We start from the raw sequence: 27678 nt of genomic DNA, 5'->3' as shown, positions 1-27678 counted from the left end.
TAAAACTTACTTAAAACGGTAATGTAAACCAAATATTTAAGAAATTATTATAATAACAATTATAATTTAATAATAAAATAGATTACTAACAACACGCGTAACATCATAATCGTGACTGTTGAATGATTACTGATTAAGAGTCTAAGAAATTAGTTATCTCTAGTAGTCCCTTGGCGTGTACTTGTAGCGCACTCTATAACGGGTTTGCATTAGTTTTAACTCGGTTAAACTCGGAACTATTCGGAAATTGTCGACTTATTGTAATTTCATTATTATTTATACTTCTTATCAGATATTTTTTGGTACTTTTTTTATTTTATTCAAATAAAGTCCAACTCTTCAGTCTTCATATGAAATTGGAAATGATGTCATTCATTTAAAATTTTTTTAAATATTACGTCAATACAGGCGTATAACTAAAGACTAACAAATGTATACACTAAAATAATGTATTATTAAGCATTTGAAATACTTAATACTTATGGAACACTTTAAATTGATCATTGTTTATTATTTAAAAAAGTAATATGCAAATTATTATATTTATAACATCACCTCAATTATATTTATAATTAGATAATTATAAACATAGGTCAATAATTATTTTATTAATAAAATGTTAATTTTTATGATCAATAAAGAGAACTTTTATGAACGGAACCAATATTTAAAGTTATTTGTGTCATACAGTTTAATCACTAGAATCTAGAAATAATATTATTTCATGAAAAATATTACAGGGAATAAAATAGTGATGTATCAAATATCAACTAAATCAGACAAAGCATGTTAAAATATTTTATTCTGAACTATTATCAGTTTTTATATTATACAATTTAGTAAAAATCTGCCAATATATTTATTATGTATAATGTGATAATAAGCTATAATATAATATAAATTATTTGAAACCATTAATAAAATTTTAGTATATGGTTTTCTATATCATAATATATTATATTACGAACATTAAATAATATACTTAAAAAGGCGATTCAGTTATAATTCATATCACGTTTAAGGGTCAGTTTATCAACATTTAAATCCATTCAATCCCTAGATAATCCCACTGACCCTTTGAAACATACAAATATTAGTTATGTAATGTTTCTAGTTATTCAGTTTAAGATATGAAGAAAATATAGAAATAGAAAATGTGTATATTAAAGACATTTGATTGATTAATTACAAGATAAATAAACTATTTTATTATTACAATAAAAAAATCTGTTGAATTACGTATCTATTTACTTACAATAAGTATTTTTAAACAGGGGTCATTAAAATATAACAATAATTTTATTTAATTAATGAAATGAAAATGCAAAAAAGAAAAGTAAGGTATCATGGATTATGAGATATACCTACCTACATTATGTATTTATGTGCACTTCAGAAATGTCTATTACCAATTTTTAAATACTACCAAATTAACTGGCTATATATCTTATTTTTAGAATATGACAAGCATTGATAATTTTAATTTACACAACTCACTTATTTACATAACAATACAATTTATATTCGAGTATATGTTTTATACATATCTACTTCATATTATTATACAGTTGTTCTAGAAATTAAATATTTAAATATGTAATAAAATACTAAATTATGACCTTTGGATGCAATTCAGTATACCTTTAATAGAAGTTAAAAATATGAATAAATGTTAGTCTTATAAATATTAATACCTACATTATGTATTAAATATAAAAAATAAAATTAATATTTACTGCATAACAATTTAAGCTATTATATAGGTATCTAACAAGTAATAATTATAAGCGATCCATTCATTATACTTATCAAAATTGAGCATTATAACATTGTAATATTTAAATGATGCATATTCTTAAGTACGAAAAGTTATAAATAACAATCTTAGAAATGATTGAATGTTGTCTATGCCCATAAGAATTATCTGTGAATAATAATGATGTGTGTTACTCTATAGTACGGTTTATAATCCTTGGAAAATGGGCGACGCAATTCGTCGAATCTGAAGTGATTATAAGCTTGTTAATATAAGTTTAGCTGATCAAGATTTTTTATAAATTATTAAAAATTAATATTTTTTTTTTGCTTTCACTACAGGTATACTTTTATGCCTGGTTACGATTTAATCTAACGCTTGTTGTTTATTTTCCATGGATTACATACCGGATATATAAGACCTATAATAATAAAGTTTTTTAAGTAGATATACAGTTCCATATAAGTTTATAACCGTTATTTAGAAAATTTATTGACTTTGCATGTATAAAAGTTTGTGTAATTCAAATAAAATATTAATAATACGAAGTATGTGATAACGTTTGTACGAAGTTTAGCTTTGTAATACAAAAATTAAGTGTATTCTACAGTATGTTTAATCCATTTACTATATATGTTATCAAAAGTCGATTTAAAAAATAAAATGTTATAATACAATAAATTATAATAAATGGAATTCTAAAAAAAAGTTAAGTTTTAGAGAATGCCTAAAATATAATATTAACTGTATGTATTCTACACAGAAATGATAATTAATTTGCCTATAGTTACGGAGCAGTTACATATATTCTAGTTTTTATAGTTAGGTAAATATAGACGTTCAATTAAAATTTAAAAAATATTGGATTAATTTAAATAGTTATTTATTGACATATTTTAAAACGGTATATAATTAAATATACATTAAATAAAATTTTATTTTATGTAAATATTAAATAACAATGTTAAATTAATATTATTAGTAAAAAAAGCATGGTTTAGTGAATAAGATTATAAATTGTCAAATTTTGAAATTATAAATATTCAAAAAGATGTTGAGTTCATTGTTATACGATAAAAATTATTATTAAAAAAAAAAAAAAAATCAAACATTACATTTTTATAGATACTTCCAGTTAAGTGTGAAAATAATCTGAAAGTTTTATTAAAATTATAATTCAAATAAATGAAAACTGAAGCAATTATAATTTTTCAAAATGAGGATTTAAATTAATGTTTTTTTTTTTAATTAAAATTGAAAAAAAAAAATTTCGATTGAAATAATATTTAAATAATTGATGTTTTTCATTAAAATATTCACTAATCATTGATACCAATAGTAGGAATTGATAGTTGAAACTTTATGCCTTATATACATTTCAATATTTTTAAATAACAAACTTATCTTATTTTTTATTAATTTAGAGTTTTTAAATAATAAAAATTTTTTTTTTTTTTTTTATATATAGATAATTACAAAATAATTCACTTTTATTAATTATATTGATATTAAGTAACTAGTAAGTTAACAAACATCTATCACCAAAATTAAGACAAAAATGGACTGGATATAAATTGTATGGAAGGCGTTTTGATACACTTTAATAAAATTGTTCACTATAGTTACTACCGAATTTAGTAAAAATAATTGTTAATAGTGATTAGAAATATGTATTAGAAATACAGTTTAGTATCAATTATTTTAATAGTTTAATACATCATACATGATCCATCAGAATATAAGGAAGGAATAATATTTGAAAAACCTGTGATCTTCTAAGCAATACACAGCCATGCACATATATCATCTATGTGGGAACTCCGTAAACATAATTTATATCACACGAAAGGTTGAATGCACAAAACATGGTAAAATCTGATGTTTGCGACTAATACTGGAAATCAAACATTAATGTAAAAATGGCAAATTATTTAGTAATTAATCATGTAATATATTGTACTAAGTAATAAGTACACTACATGTGCAAATGAATATATTTATAAATTAATATCAAGATAAAAAGTGTAATAAGTATTGCAGCATTTACGCCGTTTAATAATAAAAAATTAATCAGCAAATTAATTCAGTACTTATACAATCAACAAAAATGTTACTATCATGTAATTAAGTCACACTACAAAGCAGAAAAATTAAGCAAATAAAAATATTCTTGGAAATAAATGTTTAAAGGTATGATTCATTTTATTTTCTTATTAACATGATTAAGATTAAACTTGAATGAATTTCTAATATCTGATTTAGTAATTAAATCTTTTATAAGACAATATTAAATTAATACATAGGTTTATTAAAAAAAAAAAAAAAACTTAGTACTACTAGACTTTATTAATCATCAAGCTTCTAGAAAAAAAAAGTTGACGATTTATAAAAAAAAATTTGACTAACCAATTTAAGACCTACTGAAACAAGTAATACTCATTTGTAAATACGCTATCTAAATATTTTTAATATACACTGTACTGGCTTTAACGACTTACCGGTAATAAATTAGAAGAATATGTTAAAAGTTTTTTTTAAAATAATATGAAAGGATACAATTAACCAGATCTGTAATTGAGTTGAAAGTTTGGTCTTGGGGCGCATTGTAAAATTTGGAGAAATCTTTCCGTAGGTCGTGAAATACATTGTAGTATTCGGGCAGTTCAATATCTTTAATGGATGATTCCCGATGTAAACACTGACGGATTGGAAGCTGTCCATCAGTTACTATTCGAAACATAGGTGCTTGAGGTTCGATATTTAGTGATTTAACATAGGTATCAAACTGAAAAAAAAATATACATAGTTAAAAAAAAAAAATGAATCAAATTATTAGTAATTGATATGTATAATTTTTGTTCAAATTATATTATTTATACGTTTTCAAATTCTAAATTGCATATATACTATATAATTTACTATGTTTGAATAAAAAATATTTAAAATTAATATACCTACATAATATTAATAAGTTAATAAGTTATGTCAATAATTAATAATCATAAGTTTATTTTGTAGTTGTTGTTATCAACCATGGGCGTATTTTAAGAGAGGGTGTTTGATGACATAATAACATTGATCCAAGTACTGAACACTAATCACAATGGTATTCATGTGCTAGTAGTTAAAATATAATTCTACGTATTTATACGACTTCCATTGTTTTATTATAAATTATAAATCTACTATTATATCATACATTTTTAAAAAGATAGGACTAATTAAAGAAATATGGTCTTTGAAAAAAAAAATTCCTGTTAAAAAAATTTACATTATAAAAATCAATAAATTTAATAGTAATTAATAATTTTAAAAATGAAATTTATAAGTATAAGAATATCATAAAAATAAAATAGGGGTTATACCTATTTATGGGAATTAGGAGTGTTTTTCGTAAGTGAATATACTAGATATCAGTGACGTACCTATATTTATACTAACAATATGGGGGATGATTTTTTTCAAATATGTTTTTGCATTTTTAATTTAAAAAAATCTTAGAATATTCTAAATGATGTATACACTATATATATTATAATAAATTTATAGTATCTACATCCTACATATTTATACTATATAGTCTAATTAGCCGAAAGAAATTTCAAATAGGTAAGAATAGACCAAATATGTTGACATGTTTTTGACTTTATTGAAATGTCACCGGAATATATAAATTATGTCATTAATAAATGGAGTTAGTGTCGTGCCACTCGTACCTACATTTTAATATCTGTGACTATGTATAAATAATATAATAAAATAATCACTAACACTTATATGCCGCGTAAATTTGTAATGTAATTTAGTATAAATTTAAACTATAATATATACTAAATTAATTAATACTTTATGGCAAAAAGTATCATATTTTATTTTAGTAAAAAGTATCTATCCTCTTAAGTATTGAATTATATAAAATATTATATTATAGTCCCCTACACAAAATTCTAAATTCGATTTTAAACATTTTTTTTGTACCTAATATATATTTATTACTTTCATAGATACATTACAGCGATTATATATGTATATTTATAAATAAATAGGTATGGGTATGTATATTTAAACTTAGTAGCTTTTTTATGATTTTACATCATGTCCTCAAAAACGAATAAAATATTTGTTGGTTTTTTTTGTTCAAAATATTTTGGTTAAGTATTGTATAACATTAAAAAGTGCATTAATAACTAATCTCATTATTATATGAAAATAATATAATTCATACCAAAAGTGCAATTTTATCTACACAATCTATCAAATCATTACACTTGAAGATACAAGTACTAACCTAAACAACAAAAAAAAAAGAAACAAATCACTGTTGTATGGTACCATTACACTAATAATATTTTTCTTATTCTACTAAACTTCATGAAATCTAACAAAAAATCAATAATTGTTTCTTGATTTGAGTTTTCCAAAACAATTTAAGTAATCATCACAAAACTACTGAAAAAATATCACAGTTTCTTAGTAATAAAATATTATACACCATTAAACACTTTCTGCGAAATTTACACCAAAATAAATTATTGTTTATTAATATATTGTGCAGTTTTAAAAATTCTATGCTCTCTGAACTTTAATCAAGAACACAAATGGTTAATAATATTAATTATTTTTTTAGACTGTAAGTACATAATTTTAGAATGAATTGTCTTTTATGCTAAGGATTTATTTACCCAATAAGGGAAATTTTTAGTTTCGAAATGTTAGAATTATTATTTATCACTTATTTTAAATAGGTAATCAAAACAAAAATAATTAAAATAACTACATAAGAAGAGATATTGAATATTTTCTCTCAATGAAAAATGTAAGTTGTCTAATAGATAAGCTACACTTAATTTAGAAATTTATGTGGTTTAATTGTACCCATAGAAGAAGAAAAGAAGCAATTGTGACACGGGAATTTAAAAACGAAATTTAATTTATTGATTGGCTAACAGTCAACCCCTAAGTGGGTTTTATTTAATGGCTTCCGGTTGTCTTTTATAGGAAAAATGAATATGCAATGATTTCGATTACAATCACACAGATAATAAAGCAAAACGTGGAAAAAGAAGCCACCATAAAAAATATAGATAACTGATACACAATAATACAGTATTTATGTAATATAATAACAAAAACTACTATACAAGCTGAGCGAGAATCAATGATCTCTAACATTTTTGCACAGGCTATCTCATGATTGCTAGAACAATTATTCTTCTTTCAATGGCACAGACCGGCCATTGAACCAGACTGCACAGCAGTATTAAACATGTATAATCATATATACGTTTGTATAAATAAAGGCTGGCAAGTGGAGAGAGAAAACCATCTCACCCACCAATTTACTGTACGTAATACGTACTATGTGTTGTTGACAGTTGTAATATTATTACGACGACAGTAATGTGATTTATTGTTAATATTTTAGTTGGTTTCTTATTTTTATTGTCTTCTTTAGTCCAATAGAAAACTACTGTAATTGTATGATGTAAATTATATTACAACAGATACAAGAATAAATATAAAACTTCCGAGATTTTATTTATCAATGCTAGGAACTTGTAAAGTGAACGGTTCTTATAATTAAATCAGGCAAAAATTGATATTATATATTATGTACCTTGACCGTATTAAAATTGAGATTTATTATCAATGTCTATTAAAAAAATAAATATATATATTATCTAATAAAGATTTAGTTTTAATAATCAAAATATATATTTATCAATCACGTACCTATCTATCTGTATACACTATAATACTAAATATTAATAACTATCATAAACTTTAAAAGAATATTAAATAATATTAGTGTAACACAGATAAATATGTTGTATAGCTTTTCGGTTTTCAAAATTTTTAACAGAGACGTTTTCCCGTCCATTTATGGATTAGTTGAAGTCATTTGAATGGACATCCTAATACATCTTTATATATATAATATACCCCCTTAATGAGATCTTACGTGACTTGTCATCTCCACAGTACATAGCCAAAACCAAGGACTAAAAAGCGAAAGGTAAACCGATCTGTAGACAGTACACGATAGCATATGTTGACCATTATACATATACTGTTTTATTATTATTATATTATTATAAAACTATATTTCTAGATCGAGGACACATTGCACTTGAATAAGTACTCAATGTAATCTACTGCACACAATTTGTTTTTTATTGATAGGCTATACCTGCATTTAATAAGAATATTTTAATAATTAACTTTAACTAGTTTTTTTTATAAATTTGTTACCTATTAGTTCATTATAGGTATTAAAATATAATTTTTTATGAAATGTGTAAATACTATACCTACCGTTAAGATTTTTAGTCTATGATGTATATGATACAAATGTGTATTTTTATCAAGGATAAAAAAGTAAGGTTTAGGTTTATATATCAATAAATAATTAGGTATTATAATTTTTTTATACATTTCACTTTGTTACCACTATTTTATTCATTTTCGTTTAAGAGACACAGAAATATGCATCTCTTTTTTAAAATTGATAGTTATTGAAATGATATACTTAACGTTAATTTAAAGTATTTATCACTGAGAAATTAGGAACTTGCAAGCATTTGAACCAGACTGAGGGACCAAGGATGTTATAATGTATAGTCCAAAGGCGGCGTTGGCCGAATTGAATTACGAATTCACCATACCACAATAGTTGCGAGGCTGTAAACTGGTACAATGACCTTCCGGTGGAGTCAGCAGAAACTGTTTTAAAATATTTTTCTTATACACTTACTTAGGTAATGATTTTTTTTTTTATGTTAAAAAATCTAGATATCTATTTTAAAGATAATAACTAGGTACATAGGTACTTAAATATTAATAAATTTTTAGGGATGAATTTTTTTTTTTAATTCATCACAGTATATTGCACAAATACATAAATAAAGAATTATAATATTTAGATAACCATAGATAAGTTTTTATTTGGTAAATAATTTAATAGAATTGATCGATGTTTTATGTACGCATTAACATGTGTTAATTATAAACTGTTTTAAGTGTTTATTTACGACACAGTATTAAATTGGAATTAATTTTGAAAAAAAAGCATTCAAAATTATACACAACATACAAAGAGAATATGTGGCATGTAAATAATAAATTACATGCATAAAAAAAACAATAAAACTCTAAGTAAAGGATTTGCGTTCAAATTTCCTGGGGTCAATAAGTTAAATGTTATCGTCACATACAGAATAAATTATTTGAATTTGATAATATATCCTAAGTGAATTAAACAATGAGTTCAGTTATATACTACAGTAATAGTAGTAAATACTTAAGTAAATAACATGTAAAGGGCAAATTCGTTTCCGGTCAAATTACCAAAATATAATATACTAATATACATTATTATGTATAATGTATTTTGACGGATGTACCAAATGAAAACCGACATTAAAAATATTTTCATACATCGCTCATGTTTTATAATGTCGTATAGTATATACATATATTTTTTTTTTTATTACTATTTTTAACGTACAATTTGTGTTTATATACATTGGTCCTTACTATTTCGTGCAATCTAAGACTTATAGGCCTAACTTTCACCGTATAAATATTAAATATATGTTGCTGTCATGACTCGTGAAGTCTTATGATAAGAAAAACCGCTAAATGTTTTACTGTCATAATATTTAAAGCTTAACATACTATACTAAAACGGTACTTGTATATGCTATATACATACACATTTTGTATATTAATACGTATTATACAACCCTTTGTCACCCATAAGTCATAAAAAATAGGGAAGGTAAAACCATTGTTTCATAACAGTTCCTATACATAAAAATTTCAAAATGCAAATATTTAAGAGATTTAAAAAATCGGGTTTCTCTCTTTAACGGATTAATAATATGTTATTGTATGCTGCAAGATGTTCAAATAGGTGTTCAAATTCAACAGTTCTAAAAAAATGCAGTGCCTAATTTACAGATTTTAATTTTTTTCATAGAACTAATGTCATATTATTCACATATTATCATAAGAACATAATTAATGAATGTGTTAAGAATTTTTGTTAAATGAATAATAATAATAATTTTTTTTTTATATTTAAAATGATAATGCAAGTTTGTTAATTTTAGTACATATATGTATATTATACCTAATTTGTATATACTAGCTGAAACTGAATGACGTTTCCCGTGACGAATTATATTCCCGTAGATTTAATCTATCTTAAAATCCGTTAAATTTAAACTACATATATTTTTAAATCATTTGGTTGGTATTGACCAAGTATAAAATGTAGATCAAAAATTATATCAAATTATAATAACTGTATATTTTATGTAACCGATGGCAATCCTATAAAAAAACCGCTGTATGAGTTTCGTAATATTCCTCTTTAAAATGCAAAATGTTAAAAATTGGTTTCGACGAACACATGCTTGAGTTAGGGGTTACCTATGTACTAAGTACAAAATGTGAATTAAAATTATACCTAATTATACTTTAAAATATGATAGTTTTTTAAAAACATCGATGACTCTGATACTACCCATTGGTAGCCACTTGGCCACTATTCTCCCTTATAGTGTTAATACCTATATAAAAAATAGCATATAATAGCCTATCGCAAAAGCAATTATTGTAATTTCAAATATTGAGTAAGATTTATATAATGCACATTTAATGTTAAAATTTAAATCAAAATGCAAAATTAAGAATATAATTAATTTCAAGATCAACATTTTTAATTAGTTGATATACCTGTTTATTTACGAATTTATATAAACCTAATTTTCAACTGTTAATCTATCTTTTTTTATTTTACTTTAAATAACACAAGAATTTCACAGACACAGGTTTGATCATGAAACAACCATTTTACTTGTGTAAATAATGCGACTTGTTTTTTGAACATATTTTTTATATACCTAAGAACTTACAACATGTAATACATTAATACGTGTTATGTAAAAACATTATGCAAAATGGTACAATATCAAACCAAGTTACGGTATGTATTAAATGTCCTTTCTTGGTTTCAAAAATGTGGAAATTCCACTGTTTATTCTACATTTTTAGAGACATTATCCATAACACTTAAGCTAATCAGACAATTCGAAACTATCATTTAATAACAATTATAATACAATATATAGGACATAGGTTATATAAATATTTTTTGAAATGCGTGTTTTAGAATTTAACAAAATTGGCATAACAATTAATATTAACATCAAAAATATTTTATTAATCACATAAAAATTTGATATAATTACTTAAGAAAAAGGTAGGCCATGACCTAATCAGTAATATTATCGCAAAGAACCTACCCAAAAAAATCATTATTCTCTTCTCACATATATTCAACGCCCTATTCAGGCTATCATACTTCTCAAGCACTTGGAAACACTCAGTCATAATTTTAATTCTTAAACCCAATAAACCTTCCCAATACCCTGCCTCATATAGACCTATAAGCCTTTTTCCAACTTTTTCTAAAATATTCGAGAAAATCCTATTAAAAAGGCCTGCCTTTCGCTTCCTCAAACAACATAATACAACACACCCAATTTGGATTCAGATCAAAACACTCGATCATACATCAACTACATAGGACAGTTAATATAATATCCAGTTGCTTGGAAAAAAAATAGTTTTGTACAGCAGTATTCCTAGATATATCCCAAGCCTTTGATCGGATTTGACACGACGGACAAACTGAAGAAGTTCCTACCCACCCCTTATTTTTTTTTAATCAAATCTTATCTGATAAATCGCTCTTTTACTGTCCGCCTTAACACTACCTACTTTACTCGTCATGCAATCAAAGCAGGGTTCCCTCAAGGAAGCGACATGGCTGATTTTTACTCACGATATCCCGAAGATCTATACGTCTCTAGGTACGTATACTGATGGCACAATAATAACTGCCTCTCACAAAAACCATATCATAGCCGGTAATATGATTCAAAAACTTTAAATATGATAAGCTTGTGGGCAAACAGGTGGAACATCAAAATAAACAAATCAAAATCTTTCCAAGTAACTTTTTCACTTAGAAATCTCAATTCACCTTCTACTACGTTAAATAACCAAACAATTTCAATTGCAAACGAAGTGAAATACCTAGGTATAACCCTAGATAAACGCCTTAGCTGAAGCTCACATATAAAACTGAAGCGTAAAACTGTTAACACTAGACTTCACCTACTAAGACTACTCTTAAAATCCAAACTTTTTCTATTTAATAAATTAACCATATACAAATCGATAATCCGGCCAGTTTGGATATACGGTATCCAGCTGTGGGGTTGTTTTGCAAAGCCATACAATACCAAAATACTTCAGGCGTTCCAATCCTTCTGCCTACGAATAATAACATCATCGCCTCGGTATTAAACAAATAATAATCTATACAAAGACCTTCAAATATCTACCCTTAACCAATTAGCAAAATTATATTACCAAAAATTTCACATTCACTTTAAATTTTACACAGTAACCCATTAATCAAATAACTATTCTCTATTTCACTGCCTGGTAACGTTCATAGAAGACTCAAAAGACAGTGGCCGCCAGACCTACTAATTTAATAACAATCCTAAAAGTACCTGGTCGGGTACTAAATAATTTTAATAATAATAATAATAACAATAAAATAAAAAGTAACATAAGTAATTATATAATGCACACTTAATTAGTATAAGTTTTTTTGAAATTTAAATTTCAATCCGCAATAATAACCGTAAATGATAGTTAATTCTTTAAAAAAAGACCTATGCATTCCTGTTTGCATTCGGATATAGTATATAAATTAATATTATTCAGGCAATTTAAACATTAAAAAAATTATGCTTTAGGATGCATCATAAAGATATCTTTGTATTTTTTACTTATTTATTAAAATATGTTTTTAATTGAATATTCTCACTAAAATCTGCCGGAAAAACCTCTAAATAAATATTCATTAGGTTAAAGTTTAAATGTCTTTTTATAGGGATCAATTGATCTAACATTACTTATTTAAGTTTGAAAAAAAATTCAAATTTGAAGGTAAACGGACAATTGATCTTCGTAAAAAGTAACTGAGTAGGTAGGTTCCTATATGGAACAATTTATAATAATATTATAATGGTCTTCAACCAATTTTTTTTTTATGCAATACATTTTATTGGAGATTTTTTTTTATTTTGCAGCATAATACATTTAAAAATACAAATTCAATTATCTCTTAGTCTCATTAACAAAAATATATCAACAGATGAAGCACATTTTTTTAAAGGATAATATAAGATACGAATTTGATTGGTTATAAATTATTATTTAGATTAACTGTTTTGAGGTCTACCGTGGTCTACATTCTTCAATATTAAATAATAAAATTAAAATAGGAACCAATTTTCCAGATACATCGTTTTTTGGGGGACCAATGTTGTCTTAAAAATTCAAATTTATATGTTTGTTTAATTCAGTTAAGCAATAACACACCCATTAAAAAAGAAAAATATCATTATTATCAACTCGATTTTCTATAAATTATGTTTTAAGAATGACGAGGTAATAGTGATTTTTTATTGTATCGTCATAACGGAACTTATACCGTAAACAATGCTAGTACTATACATTATATACATTATGTGTAAAACGAATTGGAGTCCTTAACCGACAACTGGAACAAAATCGTTAAACTGTATTTGCCGCTTTTATTAGGGCACTTTGTGCACTGGCCTCTACCGACTTGCTTGTCATTATTCCACCAAAAAGCGAGAAGAAATAAATTAATAAATTAAATAATTTTTCTTGAAAACCTAAATGCTTCGATTCTGGGGCAAATCAACCGAAACCATTGTGGCGAATGGTGCAGATGGCTGATAGGAATATATTATAAATATCGTTAAATACACTTTTTCACTATAATAAATATGATAAGTAATAACATAATAATAATACAATATGAATTATTTAAAGTACAAATAGAGTCAAAATGATAATTACACCACAGATAAATTTATGAGGTAAATAAGAGAATAAGTACCTATGTATCTTTGACGATGAAAGCAGGTTAGATTAGATTTATTAATAAAGGGAGAGAGACAGGATACTTTGTTTCCTCGTTACAGATGTTTTTAAGAAAACGCAGTGATCCAGTCCAACCTGTACATAATATAATATAGGCACGGACAGAAAAATGTAGAACGTGTTTGACCGGGCCATATCGAAATTAGTTGTTTTGTTGCTGTTGCAGAGTATTGACTGATGATTACTAAAGTACTGAAGTTGCGTCAAATCTTTTATAAATAAATAATCCAAGTAAACTACTAATGACAGTGTGTCCATTGAAAATTTAACCTAAAAGTTAACCGTAAGAATAGTTTAAGACTAGTAAATATATTACAAAGCGTTGGACTGCAATAAATTATTTTCACAAATTACACAAGTACGTATAATAATTATATGAAATAATATACATATTAATATTTTTGACTGTTGTAATAACACCGCAACGACTAATTGTGAGATGTTAAAAACTAAAATAGCCGATATTAAATATAAAGACTCACGCTTCTTTTGTTTAAACTCTGAAGTCAATATGGTATATACCCAAGGGCAATGTGTCCTAGTTGGTCCGACGGGTAACTGATTTACTCTCAACGGTTTGCGACATCTTTCGTAGAAAGATTACACCTATGTTTGAATAACGGGTTTTCTCATAGTTTAGTAGTTAATAGTTTAAAGTATAATATATAAAATTTATATTTATAGTACTCATATATACTTTTAGTATAATAGTAAATGTGATACAGTACCATCGTATTTTATTGAAATGCATTTAATAGGTCAATAATAATATTATTAAACTGTATTTTTAAAAGCCTTATCAAATAAAACCTTGAGTGTGTGAGAGCATTCGATTGGTGTATGAAATTCTATTTGCCGACAAGTAGATCAATAACCAAAACCAGTTTAACGGTGCAAGTAAGTTAATAACACTGGATTGTGAGCGGTATATACCAGTATTACCGGGTATATAATTCTAGCATACGTATACAGTTTTTTATACATTATTATGCACATTAGTACATTACTACTACTACTTTCGATCATAAGCGAAACCGGTTGATAACTTTATTATAAGAGTTCACAGAAGCCAGTCGTCCTTTTTATAGGAATATAATATCATCATTGTAGGAATTGAAAATGAAAGTTAACATGCAACGTACAAGGGTAGATTTAGATGAGTTTGTTTCCCCATACCAAAAGAAAACCTGGAATAGAAAAGAGAAATAAAAATTTGACAATTTCATAAAATCACATGAGATATTAATTTATTCAATTACATATTATTGTAACTACAATATAATTTCTAGGATTGGATAATTTATAATAGTGAAAATTGCAGTGAATGTTCATTATATACGGGATAATGTTTGTTGGTTATGAAATATTCGATAAATTAATGGTTATTTCAAGTTTCGAATTTTTTATAATATTTTTATATACATACGGCATACAGCGCATAATGTAAATTGTTGATATATTTTATAACAATCGAAATATTTTAGAAAACAATTAAATAATATCATACTATTTTTGCAAATAAATCATTTACCTGTGTTACATAGATTTAAGAACTAAAATATAAAGATTATTAAAGAAAAAATAATTTATTTTAAAAACATAATAAATTTTTCATAAGAAGTTTTATAGGCAAAATATCTTATTTAACAAATGGGTATTAAAACGATATTTGTTGTTCGTACAATCGTACCTCCTACGATAATGTTTATATTATGTCAGGTTATAATATATTACAATTTAAAAATAATAAGTAACAACTAATTATTATTTTTTCAGTTTTGTAGCTCATTTACTGCTTGACCAATATGTAAGATTTCTTTTTATTGTTAAGAAACGGTATAAAAACTAAGTCTAGACAATAGTTCATATTCTTTATATCCTTTCATGTATTTATATCTAGATCTCCCACTAACTATACATGTAATAATCTTATCAAAATAATGATGTAAATTGCTAACGAGACCTTGCAAGATCTTTTAATTCCAATCAATTCTACTGTATATTATATTACGCGAGCGACTATATTTATAAATTATACATTTTATTTGAGCTAACTAGTATTGTAATAAAATAAAATAATTTCTACAGAACTACTATTTCTGTTGTTAATTATAAAAATGTTATTTGATGTTAAAAACCACTAGTCACTATTATTTGTAAACACATATATAATAGCAACTGAATATATAAATGTGGCTTTTTTTTTTTGTTCAAGGTAAACGAAAATCTCATATAGTAATTATTGTTAATATGACTTAACACTTAAAATTGCAGAAAAACTCGATTAAAATAAAATCGTACACTGTACAAACTAACAAAATATAATATAAAGTAACAAATATTTATATTTGTGTAATATTTTGTAAATTGTAAGTTCTGATACAAAATCATTTAAAATGTCTGACGGAAACTTGGAAACAACGCAGCGTGTTTCAAATCATTTCAATTGACCGGTATATATACAATTAGAATCATATCTTACAAAAACACAATGTCTAATAGATGATATGAGAATATAACTTTATTAAAGTGCACGATATTAAATTGTCTGAGTTAACTCTATCGTAAACTAAATTCCGAATCTCGTTATTTTTACACTCGCTGCTCTGTATCCCGCACCATTCGTGTATCCGGGTGTCGCAGTAATAAAATTATACAAACACATCACTAAATGATTTACCTTGGGTAAAACTGTATTAGACATCCCTCCCATATATTGTACATATTATTAACACCCATACAATAGAGTGAGGTAATATTATAATAATAGTCTATAATATGTAGGTATACCTAATACAAGTAGTATCTATATAATACTATTATATAGAATATTATCAGCAGCTTTACACGCCCTGTGACCCTGCATGCAGGTAAATACACACAACAGTGATGTGTAGTCTACCCATAGGAAACTGATTAACAAGTACTCCGGTTATGGCGTGTACACTTGAACTGTACATAATGTCGGATACCTGTTGCGGAACATGCGGGGTTGATCACCCTGTATAATATGATACATAAATAAACGTGATCGTGCTATCACCTGTTAAGCATAATTTATAAAACAAAAAAAGCCCGTATTCAATAATATAACTGTTGTGTTTTAGACAGAAAAATTGAAATCACACCGGAGAAAATCTACTTAACATTTAATAATAATAATAATAATAATAATAATAATAATAATAAAATATTCTGATATATGATATACTGTACCATCTATAGTATGTATACTGTATAGAATACGACAGTCGAGGTATATACTTTGAATAAATAAGTTAACAATATACGAATAATAAACAAATTATTAAGGTCAATACATCGACGATTATACGATATATTGTTTGCTAACTCATAAACATCGTTAGAAATTAAAACTTGCATATTTACATTAAAACAGACATAACTAATTCAAATATATAAATGCTAAGATCGTTGAGGAAACTTCACTGATAAGTATAACCCAATGAAAGTTTTACGACAATTAATAGGTGTAATTTATAAGGCGAAACATTTATATTATACAATATACTTATATCCGATGTATAATATAATATATTATGAAAAAATTCTATGTTATCACTATTTTAAAGTTTAGGGGATGTATTATTTGTATTATCAAATATTAGAAATTCACCTTGTCGATAGCATTCTGTAGGGGAATACCAGAAGTCTTGACCATTTTTTCAGTGATACCTATGTCTGATGTGACTTGATCAGACAGAATGTTTTCGTTTTGGTCAACTTCAGTTGGCTTCACTAAATATTGCTGAATACCGACAACCTGAAATATAAAATAAAATAATTAAGAAACTAATAGATAAATATATACACATAGTTATATCAGTTTATCTGTTAAACAATTTTAGCTTAAGAAATATAACTGCAATTTACACGAGGATTTAGGGTTTGTATTTTGATAACTTTCCAAAAAATAAAGTATGTTCTAACATACATAAAAACTACAGTCATACTAGTAGAACAGGCACTAACGCACTACAAACCGTATACGTCATTAAACTCCCGAAATATTCGTTCTATAGTTATACAAGTGAGTACATATAAAGAAGAAAACAAAAAATAAAACTTGAAGAATTTCTAATAAACTTGGCTAAAATATTAACGATATTGCTTATAGAGTGGCACTTATATCGTAAAGAGGTAAACTTGTATGTATGCAAAAAGATACGCGACTTACATTGTTTTACAATTCTTTAGTTGATCATAATGGCGCAACCAGGATTTATTCAAGGGGAGGGGGTCCAAAAAAGTTATTTATCTACTGTTTTTTTTCTTTTCCTTAAATAATACATACATTTTATTGCTTGATAAACAAAATTATATTATTTAGTATACATATTTTTTATATTTTAAAATTTATATTTACAATGTATGTCAATTAATTATTATTATTATGTCAGTTAAATTATGGTATAGTCATTAGACATTAGTCTTAATATTGATTTTATCTATACATCAAGTTCAACGTGTTATTAACAAAATGCCAAATCTAATAATCAATCTAATCCATAAAATTTGATGAAAATTTCAGGGTAACTTTAAAAAATAAAAATAAATACTATTACATAAGCCAAAGAGGGGGGAGGTCCGAAACCGGGATCCACTCCCCTGGATTCACCACTGATTGATCAGCTATAAATTACAGTTATAAGAATAATGTGAAATAATATACTTAAATAAAATAGACAATCTATTATATAATTTGCTTTTGCTTATTTCGTTTAGTAAATAAAAACAATTGTATATTTATGATATTATTAAAAATACAATTAAGTAATAATGAGTCTTTGACGATGTCTTCAAAATTAACATTGTAGTTCAATGGATATGTTAGGCTATTTCTCAAGACCGGTTGTCAACAACATAGGGAAACTTCGTAATTTAATATTATGATATGTGTACATACTAATGGTCATTGATATTTTCAAGATGTAGGTATAATTTTGGTAATGACTTGTATAATACACGTTTAACGTGACTTAGAAAAATTATAAAAGTATTAAATTTTCTGGTAATTTCATAACTTATAAATCACAACCATTTATTATAGACTTATACTATATAGTATAGGTAGGAAAACATATGATTTAAGCATAACACGCATTAAAAACTAAACACTAGTATAAAAAAAAAATTGTAACAATTTACAAAAACTTAAAGTTTTAAACAATACGTACTTAAAAATTATAAAGTCATTGTTATAATATCTGAAGTATTCTTGGTAAATAATAATGATGTATCAATTAAAATAATAAATATTTATTAATCGAAAAGAAAAATAATTCACTTTCTGTATATATAAATAAAAATTCATGAGAACTCAAGTTACATTTTCGAAGGCTTAGATTTTTAATTTTATACTCCGAAACAGAATAAGAACCAAGATATTTAATTCTATAAAAATTAAATTTTAAATAAGTAGTGTTTCTGAATATTTAAAGATTATATAATAAGAGTAGTGGTCCAACATTTTGCGATAAATTCTTTTACTACTGTACTTCGCACATCAAAACTTATATTTTGATAAATAATTTGTCTAAAATTCAATTTTTATACGTCAAAATATTTAAAAAAAATTTTTGTTAATTAAAATTTTTTTAAAAAACTCAAAATTACAGCGATAAAAAATATAACTTTTTTTTTTGATAAATGCTATTTTTTAACGACTTAATATGATGCGACAAAAATATATTTAAAAACGATAATAGCTATTAACATAATCAGTGTTTTACATTAAACAAATTACCTGGTAGAACGACTACGAATTGGTTCCCAATTATCGAATTGGTTCCCGGATTGTCTACAGGTAACATACAAGTTGGTTCCCAGGTTGTCTACAGGTAACATACGAATTGGTTCCCGCAAGCTTTCATGATAATACAACCTTGTTAAATTAACTTTTCAAATTATTATGGTATATTCAACCAGCAACAATTTCCTTCCCATTTATTCAGACTTAGGACTGTCTAGAATTTAACGCACACACTAGATTAGTTGTCACAAGACTGACGAAACATAATCAATTTATTAGATATAAAATTATATTTATAAACTTTCCAAGACATCGTAAAACCTAATAAAATATTATAAGATTATCGACTGTACATATACGTATCTTGTAACAGTATAAACTAGACTGATAAACTGATAAGTATTTTTTTCGGGAACCAATTCGTATACATTTAATTGACCCGGGAACCAACTCCACGTTTGCCACCTGGTAGGTATGTATTATCTATATTGCAAACGATATATAATATCAAATTACTAATAATATACTAGTTATTAATTCACTAAATCAGTGGTTTTCAACCTTTTTTGTTTGATGACACCCTAATTTAGATCCAAAAAAATGGCGACACACTCAGGCCTAGACTGGGAGGATACCAAGCCTACTAACCCAGGCGGCCCGTGATCATAGATACAATATTAAAAAATACTTTTTTTTTTGCTCATTAATTGTATAAAAAAGTTTGTGTCATTTAATATTAATACTTTACGCGACACATCGGTTGAGAAGAACCACGGCATTAAAAAATACTCATTATTTCTAAATAAATAAACTTTTTAAATTCATTTTGAATTTTGAATTTTTTATTGAATTTTAAATCAACCCTTTAACCAATTTTTTAATGTTTTTTATCTTTAAAGTTTTTTATTTAAATTAAATTTTTTTGAATGATACACATTTTTAATTTTATGTTTTATACTAATTATAGTACAATAAATTATAATGCTAGTAATAAATATTAGTACAATTAAATTGATTAATAACTTTTTTTTTCTTTGAATACTTTAAAAGACTAAATTTTGGTATTGATAAAAGGTACCTATACTCGTATATTATCGAGATATGGTTGGTTAAGCTCTGTACTGTTTTTGGCAAATGACTAATATAAAATACTAATATTGGAATCATAACACTATATATAATAAATTAATAACCGCATATAATGCATTTTACTATAGGTATATAATTTTAAATATAGATATTGGTAGTAAAATACATAATGTAAATAAGATACATATTTATAAATTATAAGTAAAGATCCTTATACATTAGTGCATTATTCATGAATTATATTGTTTACCTACTTTTACCAAACTTTTTCTTTATTTATAGACAAAAAAAGCACATACAATAAATAATATAATTTTTAGGTTTTTTTAATTACTTCAATGTTATACTAAAATTCATATTTATTTTAAATTATATCCCTTAAATTTATAAAGATATATAAGTTAGTTAGACTCCTCTTATAATACATATGTATTTAATACATTGTACAGGTATATCTATGAGAGAAGTGGTTTGTTCTCAATTCTTAAGCTTCTCTTAAAAAACATTTGAAAAGATTTTATAAAAAAACACGATGTAAAAACACATTTAAAAATAACTAAAAACATATTTTCACCTCTTTCTTTTGTATGCTTTAAAAAAAAAAAAAAAATATTAACATCAAGAAGGACACTTATCACTAGGGTGCGAATTTATATATAAATGTATACATATTTATGATGAGTGATAGTAATCGAACGATTCTTCCATAAAAATATGTTTCAAAACAATCTGAATGCTTAAAGCCATGGTTGATACTACATATTTTTGTTAAATATTCCCCTATATTGAAAAAATTATCATTATGACGTTAAATCTGTATACGTGGAAAGGTCTAATTATTAACACAGATAAATGTTAAAAAATTTTTTTTTCTCGTCATAAATTAAATTTAACTAATTATCAATATAGAATTAATAATGTGAATTCAAAAATAGTACCTATCACAAATTAAATATTTAGGTATTCTGTTATCTTATACTAATAATACTGTCTTATAATAATCATAATAATTCAATGTGCAATAAAGCTCTCCTTATATTCGGTTTCGTACGTCACAATTGCTCGGAGTTTAATAATCCAAATTACTTAAAAGTATTTAATTTCTCTCTAGTTTGATCTATTTTAGAATATAGCTCAGTAATTTGAAACCCTCATCAATCTAGCTCAATAAATAAAACTGAATGTATTCAGAATTAATTTAACATTTAAAACTAATAAAGTAGGTACCTATTTCTCTTTAGAAACTAACAGATCAGTTTAATATTGAATCACTTGATAAAAATAGTAAATTTAATGATGTACTCTGGCTTTATAAATTACTTAACTACTAAATCAATTGTCCAGAACTTTTGAGTTAAATTTAAATACTTTTCTATGTCCCTAGTGTTAAAATTTATATATCTCAAATATTCCAAACAAATATCTACCGGTAGAATTAAAGTCTTTTTGATCCGATTAATAGAATGCTAATTACGGGGAATTTATTAAAACATTTGATTTCTTCAAGACAACCTAACCAATTTACTCTAAAATGTTTACCCTATTCTATATACCTAATTTACATTGTTTTATTATCATTAATTAATCATTCGATTTGTATTTTAACTATAAGTATTAAATTGTAACGTATAAACTGTACTAAGCCCACTTAGGCGTTTATTATCAATAAAAAAAAAATTAAAAAAATGCTACAAATGAGATGACAAACGGTAATATTATTATTACATAATATGCATAATACACTAATGCGTAACATAACATATACATCTATAATATGCTTAAAAATAATACACACACACTGTTCGTTTTAATCGTCGTTCTCACACGTCACGTGATTGGCAATTACGATCTCGCGGGTAGTGATGATCAATGGGTGTTTGCCGTGTGGAAGGAGGGGGTAACGAGTACCAAAAAAACGAGCGTCGACAACTTCATAGGTGATTTAACGCGCGAATCTCCTTTCTAAACGCATTAGGTACTATTCGTTTTGAAACGATGGACCAGAAGAGGTGGGAGAATGAGTAGGAGGAGGATAAAATATACAACAAACAATGAACAACATAATAACAACAGTGGTCGGTGATAAAATCGTCATGACTCGGGAACAAAAAAAAAGCCGAATAGAAAAGAAGCATTAGATATAAACTTAGGAAAACGACAACTCGCGTGGTATTATAAAACTGTAAGTGGTGGCGGGGATAGTTATGGTGGCAATATGTGTGTTGTTATTCGTCAGCCAAAGCTTTTGACTGGAATGAGCGAGCAGGCGGAACGATGAACGCTCTGAATCTCCGAGAGACCGTATCGCAAACGACCAAAACAAGACAAGACGAAAAAAACGAAATAATAATAAAAAAAAAAAAACGGCCAAGAAAAATAATATAATATTAATCACGTCATAAGGAACGCGCGTGACGACGTCCGCCTCCGCCGCAGATGCCCGCAACGCCACCTACATATCTCATCATGACTGCTACGAAACGACGCCGGGCGCTGCTGTGGCAGTAATGTCATCGCTCCCCGAGGCCTTCCAAAACTCTGCGGCATAGAGGTCGTTCGCCCCCGCCACTAAAGACGACGTCCAAATCTGTCGAGCGAGACGAACTACAACTCTCCTAGTACATATAAATCTACCACGGATTTGATGGATAACCTAGTCGACGAGGTTCGCTTGCCAAATACTTCACTGGCCAAAGGGGATAAGTGGGTTACGACTATTGGTAACTCAAATTTCTGGGGTAGCATGCATTTATATTATTATATAGATTCTTCAAATTTTTATGTTTAATTATTTTTAATTTATTCAAACTTTAATTTTTGGAATTTTTAAACATGTATAACTTTTTAAAGATCATATTATTACTCTTTTAGATTTTTTATACCATTAAAGAACTGTGTCTCGTGGCAGATACGAGATCTTATTAGAATTTTTTTTAATGAGAACGTTTTTTTCCTGTATATTAATAATCTATAAACACCTAACTAAAGATAATGATCCTTGAAAATGGTTAAAAGAAATATAAAACATATATGTATATCTATAGTATTTATCATACCTACTCAAAAATGTTTACAAATTATAAAAAGTTGACGGCTAATATGAATTATTTAACTTTTCAAATTATCATCTCTTTACCTAAAAAACTCACTATAGCATAGTAGATCTATTAATATACAAAGTAAAAAAAAACTCGAAAACAATTAGTATACATTTCAATTCATAGATATAAAAACTTTTTTAGAAGTCATTTAATTAACAATTTGCAAGGAAAAGGAGTGATATTTTAATATCCTAAATAAAGATGGTACACTTACGACAGGAAGTTTAATTTAGATGGTATAAGAAAATGTATGCATTTGAAAATATGGTCTTTAACGCCCCTCAATTATATATAAAAGTTCCAAAATTCAAAACTTGAATAATTACATTATGAAAGGGGAAAAAATTAAGAAGCATGCTTGGTAAATTACTCAATATATTAAAATTGCTAAGGGAGAAGGAGGCTGCTGGAGACTACCACATAATTCTTAATGTATTTCATGAACTAATATGAAAACAAGTTCTTTTATACTACTTAAGAGCATTTTTGATTAAGTAGTTGTATAATGCGCAAATCATGTATTAATGCACATCGATTTTTGGAGCAGTATTCAGTAATAATGTTTCAATCATCAACTTTAAATGTGGTTTTTGTAACAATTAAATTCAGTTAATTCTTATGAAGAAGTGTTTAAAACCAAAAAAATACTTTATATAATAATAAGAAAAAATAAAAAATAAAAAAATAATTGAAAAATAAGAATATAATAATTAAGAAGATTATTTTGTTGTAATTGAAAATTTTTGACATTTAATACGTGTATTAATATTTTTAATACACAATGACATTTTCAAAATATTTAGATAAATAAATTAAAGCTTTTTATAACTAATCTACGAGTAATCTCTAAGTTTTACGGTGCATTGATATTGATTTATAAATCAATAATAACTAGTTATATTTTAATAATTACTATTTAATAAATGCGATATTTTTGGTAAAAATTAATTTAATCAATAGTAGTATACTAATATGTAGACTAAGTGTATAATATTATATGTTTATATAATCTAAAGTTAATATATCTATCTATTATATAAATCTATTATTTACTATATGTAAATTAAGGTCTATAGAAGTAAAAATATTCTCACGTTAATTATAGCGATATTATCATATTATATTTTACATTTTTGATGTCTGAATTATAATTAAAATTATTTATTTCATGTAATAAATATAAATATACGTAATTTATCAACATTTGTAAAAATGTAATACTTTGATCATAGAAAAATATAGTATCTTAAGGTTAAATTAAGTTATTAATATTATTAATACTTATATAGACGTTTATGTATAATTTCGAATAGAAAGTTTTATTATATATTTATAATATAGGTTAGTAAATTATCTATAAAACTAAAATAAAAAAAATATATACTACCGAATTATGTGATGTGTTTCGTAAAATTATTTTAAAATAAGACATTTAATTTATTAGAACTATAGAATTATAACAAAAATTGTACCATTTATGCCTGAAATTTCCATTAACTATGAACAGTATAGCTATTAGCCATAGCCTGCACATAAACATATAATACGAGTATTATAATTTATAAACTTACAGACTAAAATCATTAGTTTTCAAAATATAGTATTATATGTAATCATTTTAATGAATTTATAATAATATACAGTAGTATATAATACTATACACGTGATCAATACGTTATAAAATATCGAATATTGATGGTATTATAGTACCTATGTTTAATAAGCACCCCTACCCCCTACCCAAAAAAACCGATAAAATTAAAAAAATATTAATATTATTATAATTATCAATTAAATGACCAAAATGAGTATTTCTTTACGTTATTATGTGATTTATGTGATTCATAACTAATTATAAATTAATATATAACTAATTATCACTATAAGCAATGTGCTAAGAAAATAAAAATGTCAAAAATATAAAATAGTATAAACGTAAAATAGGTTATTATTTAAAAATATTCTGTTGTTATTTCAAGTTATCTAACGTACGCAATATCAGCTTTATACATAGTTCTAAGTTGTTTTTAATTTTATCAAGAAAAACTATGGTTATAAGCTGCCACAAATATTTTTCTAATATTTATGATTGATTAAATTTTTATCTAATATCTTAGCGTAAAGAAGATATAGTATTTACTTGATTAAAAGTTTACATATTATATCAGAAATCACTAAATTAAATGTACCTTTGTTTTAATCCTTTATAATATAGTAAAAATGTATTTATTTTTTTCATAATTAATTTTTTAAAAGATATTTTTTCGATCTACCAAAGGAATTAAAATTAATCTACTGAATAAATTCTCATTCGCTGTTATGAACATTTTATTTGACAAGCCGGTTCTTTTTAATTTGAGAACCCCTTGAAACTGTGGACCGGTTTCTTCCACACGTCCCTGTCGTGAGATTTTAACTGGCAAGTCCTTTCTCCGTCAAACTTCTCTTTCCCTCGAGAAAGGAAATAGTATCTTTTCTATATTACAGTTAATAAAAATAATCCCAATCATAACTATACGTATGCGTATTTATACACACTTAATATTAAATATTAAACATAAACGTATTACACAACTGTTAGAATTGCATATTATGATATATTTAATTAAATATATTAAACAATATATATGTAAAAGAAAATAAATTATAAGTTATAAATAGGTATATTACTCAATGAAAATAATAATAATAATTATAATTATTATTATTAGTTTTAGAAGAAAAAAATGTATAAATTTAAATTATATTGTTGGTGCAGATAGAAATGAATTATATTATGTAAGCTAACATAACCTAACTTATTTATTATAAATAGTAGGTAAGGTTTATAATATATATTTTTCTTGGGAAATTTAACTCTTATTTTATAATAATAATAAAATCCCAGTGGTGACCGAATTTTCGTTTTATACAGTAAGATATATTTTAAAAAGTATTGCCTATTTTGGAAATATTGTTTTTTTTCTTCATAATTTATTTATGTTACAAAATAACGTTGTTACACTATAATAATCGGTGTTAAAAGCCAATTCCAGGTTCTTACAAAAAAATAGTTAAAGTTTTTTATTAATTTTTAATAAAAAGCTAGCAGCACACACTTTTGATCCCATATTACAGAACAGAATATTTTTCTGAAAATTTTAATGTAATGAAAAAACAAAAATTTAGATAAACAAAGTAAAAGACAATCATTTTTTGAAATACACCAATACTATTCCGCTTATTGAAACTTTAAATATATTCTTATAATTTACAAATTATAATTAATTAGCACTTCCTTTAAAAACGTATTTTTATACATCATTATTTTTAGAGAAATATTCTATTTTGAAATACGAGATAAAATTGAGTCTTGTTATTAAAAAAAAAAAACCTTGAAAATAATAACGATATAAAATAGTAAAACTGCTATTTCTAAAAACGTAAATAACTTTCGAGAAAATTAGTATTTCCCTTTAAAAGAATCACCTTGTTTACAACTTAATTATTATAAATTATAATAAACTAAAACAATGTCTTCTTTTTTGTTTAAAAACATTTCATTACATTCACTATCATATAATAACTAATAAGTATAATAACACATATAACTATTAATATTTTTATCATAATTATTAATGTCACGAATAAATTCAAATGCAAGTTGATCCCGGATATTATACTATAATTTGCATGCATTTTCCGGTTGTATTCAATGCAACATATTTTATAGAACATAAATACATATTCATTCAATTTTAAATTTGTAGCTTAGTTTTTTTTTCTTGTCATACATAATATATTTATTTTTAAAACCATAAGTGGTGAACTGTATTATCAATGGCTGTTGGCTAATATGTTGGATAAGGATAACTATAAAGAATAACTAATAACTAAGTATAATGAATAATGATGCCAGT

The 27678-nt window shown here is 25.2% G+C and overlaps 1 protein-coding gene across 4 annotated transcripts in view; it reads right to left on the bottom strand.

Annotated features, from left to right (window-relative positions):
* LOC112597962 (RNA-binding protein fusilli) overlaps positions 1-27678 on the bottom strand; it is a 67799-nt gene that overhangs the window by 21515 nt on the left and 18606 nt on the right. For all 4 annotated transcript variants that reach the window (XM_025344231.1, XM_025344232.1, XM_025344229.1 and 1 more), the window contains exons 3-4: positions 17454-17600; positions 4313-4541 (exon numbers count right to left, since the gene is read on the bottom strand). In XM_025344231.1, the coding sequence (XP_025200016.1) occupies positions 4313-4541; positions 17454-17600 (376 nt within the window). The remainder of the gene's footprint in view (positions 1-4312; positions 4542-17453; positions 17601-27678) is intronic.

The sequence above is a fragment of the Melanaphis sacchari genome, unplaced genomic scaffold (assembly GCF_002803265.2).
Source record: "Melanaphis sacchari strain LSU unplaced genomic scaffold, SCAv2.0 Contig44_pilon_pilon, whole genome shotgun sequence".
NCBI lineage: Eukaryota > Metazoa > Arthropoda > Insecta > Hemiptera > Aphididae > Melanaphis > Melanaphis sacchari.
The sequence above is the reverse complement of the archived record's forward strand: the minus strand, read 5'-3'. Positions and strand labels throughout refer to the sequence as shown.